Source organism: Balaenoptera ricei, chromosome 6, assembly GCF_028023285.1.
Source record: "Balaenoptera ricei isolate mBalRic1 chromosome 6, mBalRic1.hap2, whole genome shotgun sequence".
In the NCBI taxonomy this organism is placed as follows: Eukaryota; Metazoa; Chordata; class Mammalia; order Artiodactyla; family Balaenopteridae; genus Balaenoptera; species Balaenoptera ricei.
Window position 1 is genome coordinate 103,395,396 of NC_082644.1, and position 9,435 is coordinate 103,404,830.

A 9,435-nucleotide genomic window follows, 5' to 3' on the forward strand; every position below is an offset into this window, starting at 1 on the left:
AGTACCCCCAGAATCCACTGCAAACTCCTCAGCCTGGCCTCTGTGCTCTGCAGCTCGGGTTCCCATCAACGTCCCCAAGCATCAGCCCCCATCACTCTGACCCCATCACAGGCTCCAACCACACAGACCGTCCCGGTCCTTCACATACCACACTCTCCCTCACCTTCACTCTTCCCTCTTGAAGAGCTCCAGTCATGTTTGCAAGACTCCAATTAGAGCAATGCAAATTCAAAACACTAACTGAGCTGGCAAAAAAAAAAAAAGAAGAAGAAGAAAAGAAAAGAAAAAGAAGGGAAATTCCAATTCTGACAAGGACGTAGAGAAAGAGATTCATTTCTGCATTGCTAGATTGGTGCAGCATTAAAAATCGTTAGTGTTTTTTATTTATCATGTTTTTGTTTTCTCTCTTTTGGGGGAGAGGTTTTTTTAAAATCAACTTAATTGAGGTATAATTGGCTTACAATAAAATGCACACATTTTCGGCTTCCAGTTCAAAGAGTTTCACAAATATACATACGTGTGTAAACACCACCACAATGAAAATACAGCACATGGTCATCTACTTCAGAAAGTTCTCTCATGCCCCTTGGCGGTCAAATGACAAGGCAACCACTGATCTGATTTCTACCATTATAATCCGTTTTGGCTGTTCTAGAACTTTGTATAAATGGGATCATACAGTCCGTGCACTATTGAGTCTGGCTTCTTTTGTTCAGCATAATGTTTCTGAGACGCATTCATGTTGTTACATGTATCCATAGTTCATTCCTTTTTGTTGCTAAGTAATATTCCATTGTATGAAAATGCCACAGTTTGTTTTTCCATTTTCCTGTTGGCAGATATCTGAATTGTTTCTAGTTTGGGGGCTATTTTATTTATTTATTTATTTATTTATTTATGTATTTGGGGGGCAATTTTAAATATTGCTAAAGTCTTGCATTTTAAAGACATATGCTTTTCTTTCTCTTGAAAGAAATTTGGATGCTCTCTGACACATATCATCAGAGGAAAAATCACAATATAAAATGCTATAGACGGCTATATTTCAGTAAAGCTGGAAAAAATAAAATAAAATGCTATACATATAAAGAGAGGACATGCTCAAGGAAGTTAGAATCCAAGAAGTGAATGAAAGGTTATGCATCCATTCAAATTACTGCTGACTATACTGGCACATGAAAAAGTATTCAAAATACATGAAATGAATAAGAATACAAAATTGTAAGCTTATCATAATAGTACTCTTGGAAAGTATTTATTTATTTGAATAAAGATTTGACCCCGTCATGTAGAAATGCAAATGGGCAATGGAATTATTTATGCCATGGTATATACTGAGCGCCCACTACTTGCTGGGCACTGTCCCAGGGCTAGGAATATATGGGTGAAAAGAGAGGCAAGCTCCCTGCTCATATAGCAGGGGGTGGGGACATCGCAGAGGTAATTTCCTGTTTTAGATACTGAGAGGTGGTTCAAGTAAAACATTTACTGGAAATAGACATTCAACTTAGAAGCCCCTTTCTTTTGGAAAGGTCCCTGCCTCCAGCACTGGGTTGGGGGCCCTCTGGACTTTTGCTCTTTCACAGTTGTCACCACACTCAGTTGGAATTGATCCCAAGTTTGCCCTCACCTCCCACCCCTAAACCCCTCCCCCACTCATTCCCCCCTCCCCTACGCTCACCTGGGAATTCTCTAAGTTGCCTTCAGCCCTTGATTTATGGCTGGGTCCTTCTCAAGTCTTGGTGCTTAGTAGGACAGGAATTGAATGAAAACAGGAGAGTTTGCTTACAGGCCCCTCTATCAATATCTAAACACATTAACTAATATCACTCCGGCCCACATTCACCTTGGCTTTGAACAGCCAGACCTTTGGACCCTTGTAACCCCTCCAGGTCAGGGACCCAAATTAGACTTGGGGTTGCAAGGCTTTACCTATAGCTGGCTTTGTGGGATGGAGGGAAGGTTTTGTGTAAGACCTTTTCCAAGAGTTCACCAGATTGTGTCATAGCTTGCCCCCAGGGCCCCGCCCACAGCTACTTTAAAGGTCACTGGCACCCTCCAGCCACCAGTTTGCCTGGCTGCAGGTGCCTCCTGGTTTCAGCATGGTGCTGCCCTGGGCCCTCGCTGTCCTGAGCCTCCTTCCTCTGCTGGACGCCCAGAGTCCGGCGTGCGCCAACTTGACGGCGGTGGCGCCCATCACCAATGCCACCCTGGACAAGGTGAGTGCCCAAGTCCCTGAGTGCCGTGGGCAGCTGCTTCCATCTCTGGGCTTCCCTTTGCCCTCCTGATGCCATCCTTTTCTATCCTGGGTCCTGGGGTGAAATTCTGACCAGCCTCTGGAGGCATTTCTTTGCCTCCAAACTCAGACACCTCATTGCAAGGTCCCTCAGCAGGGAACATTCTGTACTGGGCAAAGAGGGGCTGCCCAGGGGTGGGGGGGGGTGAGGGGAGATGTCTGGTCCTCCAAGTGAGCTCTTGCACGTCCACTCCTCATCTGGGGTCCCACTCTCCTTGTTTGTAAAATGAGGGGAGAGATCTGCTGAGTCTCATCCCAGCTGACTCTCAAGGATTCAGCTCCAGCCTCCATCACCAGTTCCTGGCTTCTCCCCAGCTCTCTGGCAAGTGGTTTTATATCGGCTCAGCCTACCGAAACCCCGAGTACAATGAGTCGGCTAGATCGATCCAGGCGGCTTTCTTTTACTTTGAGCCCAAGCACGCAGAGGACAAGATAATTCTCAGAGAGTACCAGACCACGTGAGATCCCACACACCAACTCACCCCCAGCCTCAGCTTCCGGCTTCCACTCCCAGCTGCAGAAAAACCTAGAGCGAGTCCATCTTCCCTCCCGGCCTCAGCCTTCCCTTTGATGGACTAGGTGGGGAGGGATGGGGGGTATTGACTCCAATTGCCACCTGACTCTTGGCCCTCAATGACTGTGATGGGTGATCGTCCACTTCTTGACCATCTTACTGCTTTTCTCCCCTCTTCTGTCTGACTGTAGTGGGAACAAGTGCGTCTACAGTTCCAACTCCTTGACAGTCTATCGCGAGAATGGGACCATGTCTATGTATGGTGAGGGCCAGCCCTCAGGAGGAGGGCTGCTGTGTGGAGTGGGGAGATGGGGGGTTGTCCAGCCTAAAGAGGGGGGCCTGGACTAAGGCCCTGGGGGCTTTGAACACAGAGAACATGGGACAGGCCCACCTCTTATATCTCTGTGGCCCCAGTGCCTGCACACAGCAAATAATCAGTAATAACTGCCAACATTGTTGAGCTCTTACTATGTGCCAGGCACTGTTTGAAGTGCTTTACATGGATTAATCCCCTTAATACTCACAAACAACCCTAAGAGGACATTACAGTGATCAGATGAGGAAATAGAGAAATAGAGACATCAAGTAGTTTCCCCGAGGTCACACAGCTTATAATTAGAGCTAGGATCTAAACCCCAGATTGGCTCCAGTCCTACCTCTCCGTCAACTACTCCTTATCTTCGGGGAAAACTCCTTATCTTCGGGGAGCTAAGGGTGGGAGCCTGCGTTGGGCAGGCAGTGACTTCGCCCGTTTCCCCACCATCACTGCAGAGAGGGCACCTAGTAGGAGCACACAAGTGCCGATGGAATTGAACGGACACCACTTTGCAGCCCCGAGGCTCCTGTCTGAGCTTGATTTCCTCATCTGTAAAATGGGGAGAAAGGCTCTGACAGCCACGGTCCATGTGAGGCTCCTATGATTCCACACATAGAGAGTGCTCAGTGCAGAGCCTGGCACACAGGAGGAGCGAGTGACCAGTGGCCTAAGAGAACCCCTGGTCTTCACTGGTTGGCTGTGTGGCCCTGGGCACACCCAGGTTCCTCCCCCGTGAGATAGGAACTGTTGTGCTGCCTCCGTGGTCTCATCAGAGGCTCTCTCCTCCAGAGTCGGGTAGAGAACACTTTGCTGACCTGCTACTCACCAAGCACCCCAAGACCTTCATGCTTTCTGCCTCCTGGAATGGCAAGAAGAACGTGGGGATGTCCTTCTATGGTAGACACCTCAACCTCCCACTCTACCCAAGCCTCACCCCAGGACCACCACTACTCGGGCTGGACCCCCAGCACCCCAGCCCTCCCTGGCCTCCCACTTAGGTCCCCCATCATCCTCACCCGGCCCCCTTGCTCCATCCTGTAGCCGACAAGCCGGAGGTGACCCAGGAGCAGAAGAAAGAGTTCCTTGATACCATCAAGTGCATAGGCATCCACGAGTCAGAAATCACGTACAGCGATGAGAAAAAGGTAAGTGCAAGGAGGACTGGGTAGTGCTCACCCTGAGGGTGGTCCCACCTTGGGCAGCCTCAGAGGCCCAGAGAGGGAAGCTGTCAGTCAACGCTGCACAGCGAGGCAGGATATCCTGTTTAAGCACCTGCCTTACTGCAGGGCCCCCGGGTGATGGACGAGTGCCCAGGAGGGAAAAGTCACTGGGAATCAGGGAGGACGCCTGGAGCAGGTGGGGAGGATTGTAAAGGCTAACAGGAGGGGAAGAGCATAGCCAAGGTGCGGTGAACTTGGGAAAGAGACACGCACACGGGGAACGATCATTTACAGCTGCCTGCCACAGCCCAGGCTTCTAATGCCCATGTGATGGCGAATCAGTCTTGTGGTGTTAGGTGTCACCCAAACTGCAAGTCCAGGACCACCGTCCCGATTTTTGCTGGAACTGAGCATTATCTGTATAATCTTCTTAATACGTTCCTTTAAACCTGTGTTAAATGAAAGGCTTTACATGGTCTTGTCCTGTGCAATAATATCTGAAATCACAGAGCTGATTTAAACTGGTTACAAAAACCAAAAACTGGTTACACTTTTTTGGATACATGTGAAATACTTTCCTGATTATTAAAATAAAAACGTCTCCATCTAGACAGATTTGTGCCACCAGAGGTCATTTCCCGTGACCACCAGTGGCACAAATCATCCCCTGCTTTCGGGAACCCCGGGCAAAGGCGTGTGAACACAGACACCGGAGTTGGTCCCGTGGCCAGCAGCCTGCCGCCCCCGTCCACTGGCCGGGGGACCTCAGACAGGCCGCAGGTCACCATGAGCCTCACTCGCACCATCTTCAAAATGGTGTGAGGAATCCAGGAGATCAACAGAAGGGCATGGCAAGTCATAAGTGCTCAGACATGCCAGTTGTTAAGGGTTTGAGCCTCCATTTCAGAGGTGAATTAGCTGAGACTCAGAGAGAGAGAATGACTTGCCCAGGGTCACCCAGCTGAAGCCCTGCTTGGGCTGGAGCCACAGTACAGAGCTTACTTCCCTCTTCCCCCAGAAGAGCCCCTACCCGATCATGTGCTGTCTTCTCCCACTAGGATCTGTGTGGGCCACTGCATATGCAGCATGAGGAGGAAAGGAAGAAGGAAAAGGAAGGGTCCTAGCATTGGGTTAGGACCTTGGGGACTCTGTGGGCCCATCCTCAGCCCCCGGCTCACGCTTTGTACCTCAGCTCTTTCCCTCAGTTGCATCAATAAAGCGTCTGTTGTGGTACAGTCAGGTTGTCATTTGCTTGTTCGTTTGTTCATTCGTTCATTCATGTTGTGCCCGCCTCAGTTGAGCCCCGGCCGACCACTGCCCTGAGCTGATCCTTGGTTGGAAGGGCCCTTGCTATAATTCCCAGCACATGTGCCAGGATGGATGACTATATGCAGTGAGTGCTGTGGGAGCCCAGCACGGGGAAGCTTTCTTCTCCAGTGGGGAAGTCTGGGAAGGCTACCTGGAAGGGGCATCTGAACCACTCTAGAAAGATTAGGAGCTTGATAACACCTGCTGTTCCCGCTGCAAGCCAAAGACCTGTTTAAGGAACATCGAAGCAGAGGACCCTGAAGAGGAGTTCAGGTAGATAGAGGGTGGTGAGGACTCAGGAGTGTGGTGCTAAACACAAGGGCCCTTACTTTATTTATGTATTTTTTAAAGATGAATCAGTTTGGTTTTATTTTTGCTCAATTCATGAGATATTGTCAACATTTCACCATTCATATCAAAATTTCTCCCAGGTGTCACCAAGAAACTGATGATCAATATTTTTTAAACGATTTTTCAAGAATCTTATCAGATCAGATCGCGTTTCCTAAAGTAAATCCTTTCAGGAATGAAGGAAAGTTTCTCCTCTTAAGTACATGAAATAGAGTCTCTGTCACTTGATTATGAAGGTCACGGAGGTGCCCTGTTACCAAGTCAGGAAGCAGGCTGGCCCACGCACGGCAGCATCCCCAAGTAGCTGGGTCTGGAGGGAGAGGGAAAAGGAAACCAAACCTTAATCCTGAACCAATTAGTGTGCTTTCCAACATCCTGGCCCTAACAAGGACTTTGCTTTAGAAAACTTACCTCCTAAGGGACTTTATTCCTCAGAGCACAAAATTCCACAGTTTTCTGCTTATCGTCTTCATTTTGGTCTTGCTTACATACAAAACCACGCTCGCCTGCCTAGTCTTCATCTGTAAGTAGATTCTCATCCATCCTTACATCAGGCGAAGTTAATTGCGGACACGTCCGAGCGTATGCACTGTGCCAGGCTTGCGCTCACTCACAGAATTACCTACCTAGAGCCCAGGGCTCCATCAGAGAAGGGAGTCTGCCTCAGCAAACAGTGGATGCAAAAAGAGAGCCGTCTGAGCCGAAGGAAAACACTGAGCTTATTCTACCTCAAGACACCACCAGGAGTTAACATAAAAGACGCGACGTTAGTCAGAAGTCCATGCAGGTGAGACAGGAGGGAGACTCGTGTAAACACGAGCACATTTGGACCACTGTTCATTTCTTTCAGACTCAGCTGTACGTTTTCAGTTTTTCACCCAGCAAGGCTTGCCCAGTTTGGACGCTGTTGAGGAGGAAACTGGTTTTAACGTCAGCACGTCACAGACAACCTCCCTTCCTGACGCCCACTACTCCCCACGTGTCTCCTTCAGCTCTGATCTAAGCCTGGGCCCCCGGGAAGGGCCTGGGGCTCATTCACACTCGGGAACAAAACGGAAAGATCAGTCTTTCACTTTGCGAGGGAGCTGGGACGATCCTGACGAGTGGACACGGTGGGATAAAGGCATGGACAGGGCAGGAGTAAGAGACCGCAGTTGGGGAGCAGCTGCCCTGAGGGCACCGGGTGAGCAAGTGAATTGCAGCAGAGGCCGCAGGCCCTGTGGAGGGGGCTCTGGAGGTCCTGGCATGAGATTGCGAGGGGACTCTCATCCGAGCTCCCTTTACTGCGTAGGGCCTTTACTTTAGATGTCAGCCTGGCCATCTGGGGAGGCGAGTTAGGAGGGCCCAGACCGGAGGCAGGAAGACCTACGCGGAGGCTGCTGTGAGCATCCTGGAAGAGGCGGGTGTCTGGGCCAGGGCAGGGGCAGGATGGGGGAGACTCGGAGGACTTGGGGCCAGGTCAGAGGGGTTGTGTGTCTCCATGAGGTGTCCCCAGACTGCCCACCTGACACCCAGGAGGAAGATAGGATACGTAGGGTAAGGTTGGTCTCTCGAATCCAGCCATCTTGCAAATGTGTTTGGAGCCCTCGCCATGGGGCCACGTCTGAGGCTGGCCCACTTAGAGGCATAAAGAGGACTGAGCGTCTGAAGGATTCCAACAAGGAAGGCTGGTCTCCTTCCAGACCCAAGGGCTTTGTGACGGTCATGTGAGGGAAGCAGCACCACACAGGTAGCAGAGAAATTGGGCTGAATGATTGGAGTAATTCTATGTGCAAGCGTCCTAAGCCATTTGGAGGGACAGGACCATAACCTTGGCTCCCGACACCCAGTCCTGTGGCTCACAGGCCAGCGTCCTCCAAAGAGCCACAGACCCAAGACTTCAGCATCCTTTGTTCAAAGCTGCAGCCATGTTGTGCCCAGGGCACTGAGGCTGGAGACACTGCTCTGGCCCCCCACCTTGGGCTCCCCCTTCCCATCCACCTTCCCATGAGGGTGTGGACCTGGACGCTCAGAACCAACAAGAAATCTCCCATCTCAGCAAGATGCCGTTTTCAACTCTCCTGAGAAGGATCAGCTGAAAAATGAAATAGAAATGAGTCCTGGAGGGCCAGGAGAAGCAAGTGAGATGAGAGGTGGGGAAGACTGAAGAAAAGGCCAAGGGAAGGGGAAGCAGGAGCTGGGGAGGAAAAAGTCATGGAGGTTTAGAGAGAAAAAAACAGTGACAAAGAATATGGACTTCGGAGTCAGACCATCGTGAGTTTGGGCATTCGGAACCTCGGTCTCCTCATCAATAAAATGGGCGCACAGTGGGTCACTTAGCTCAAGGATTGGCATCTAGGAGGCGCTCAGTAAATGGCAGCTGTTGTTGCTGTTTGCTGCCAAAAGGAGCATTGGAAAGAGAGTCCAGGCTCGTGCTCTTGCAGACACCAATTTGCTGTGTGTCTCATAAAAGAGGCTTGGTCAGACGGCCTCTCCTCACAGGCCCCTCCAGTGGAAAGCTTTATGGTTCTGAGGGGGAAAGTTGGAGAGACAGAAGGCACTGAAGGGAGGCAGGCAGGCAGAGTCTGGAAATGTGCACCCAACTGGTCCCTCGGGGGAGGGCTCCACTTGGCACCAAATCTTTCACCCCACAAACTTGACTTTAGAAACCACAAGTGGATGACACACACCACAGATGTGGGCGGCTCTGGGAATGTTTTTGGGTTTTTTTGGCTTTCATTTCTTAAGATCAATATTCACTCTTCTTTATTTGCTCTCATAACGAAAATAGATTTTTTAATGTCCCAAATATACAAATATCACTGACGCACACACATTCCAGAAAAGCTGAAGTCTGAGCTGCTACAAGGTCAGGGAGCAGGAGATGGCCTGGCCTCATGGCCACAGACAAGGACCTGGCAGGAAGCTGGCCACTGGCTCAATTCCAAGGGGGTCCCAGGGGAGAGCCGGGGGTCTCGGGATGAGGTGCTGAGGGGGACCATGGTGGACGGCCTTCTGGGCCCTCCGTGGGGTGTCTCCATCCCAGCAGACCCATGGGAAAGGCCTCTCAACCATGGAGAAGCTGGGTGTGTGTCATCCTGAGATATCCCAGTGGCCTCAAAGTGCCCCACTGACCACCAGTCACCAGGAGAAAGGTCCCCGCCATGTCCTTCCCAGAGACACCTACTCTGGAGTGGCTGGTCACAGGTGGTGGACAAGTTTTCGCCAGAGACCCTGGCCCTGTCCCTTCTTATCTGGCCTAAGAAGGATCCAAGACCAGGAAAATGCTTCAGTCTGAAAAAAAGAAATCTGTCCATCCCTATATAAAATACATATTGTTAGCCGGAGATGGACAAATGCAGGACCAGGAGCCTCCCAGAGATGGCATCCGGACAGATGGTGGCCTCAGTCCCAGCACCTCCTTCAGGGCTGGTCCCTAGGAAGTGACGTCTCTGGAGGACCAGCTGATACCCTTTCCATTTTGGAAACACGGAGGCTGAGCAGGCAGGGC

The 9,435-nt window shown here is 50.6% G+C and overlaps 1 protein-coding gene across 1 annotated transcript; it reads left to right on the forward strand.

Moving 5' to 3' along the window:
* Window positions 1-2,102: 2,102 nt before the first annotated feature.
* Window positions 2,103-5,410, forward strand: LOC132367945 (alpha-1-acid glycoprotein-like). Its single transcript, XM_059926549.1, has 6 exons — window positions 2,103-2,219; window positions 2,612-2,754; window positions 3,002-3,072; window positions 3,916-4,023; window positions 4,168-4,271; window positions 5,345-5,410. The coding sequence occupies exons 1-6, from the start codon at window positions 2,103-2,105 to the stop codon at window positions 5,408-5,410; spliced, it is 609 nt and encodes a 202-aa protein (XP_059782532.1).
* The last annotated feature ends 4,025 nt before the right edge of the window (window positions 5,411-9,435 follow it).

What these genes read in the sequence shown, in the direction of transcription:
- LOC132367945 (XM_059926549.1), top strand. Translation starts at nt 2,103, where the DNA reads ATGGTGCTGCCCTGGGCCCTCGCTGTCCTGAGCCTCCTTCCTCTGCTG. An exon ending in CCAATGCCACCCTGGACAAG is followed by an intron (nt 2,220 to 2,611) that starts GTGAGTGCCCAA and finishes GCTTCTCCCCAG; the next exon opens with CTCTCTGGCAAGTGGTTTTA. An exon ending in CTCAGAGAGTACCAGACCAC is followed by an intron (nt 2,755 to 3,001) that starts GTGAGATCCCAC and finishes GTCTGACTGTAG; the next exon opens with TGGGAACAAGTGCGTCTACA.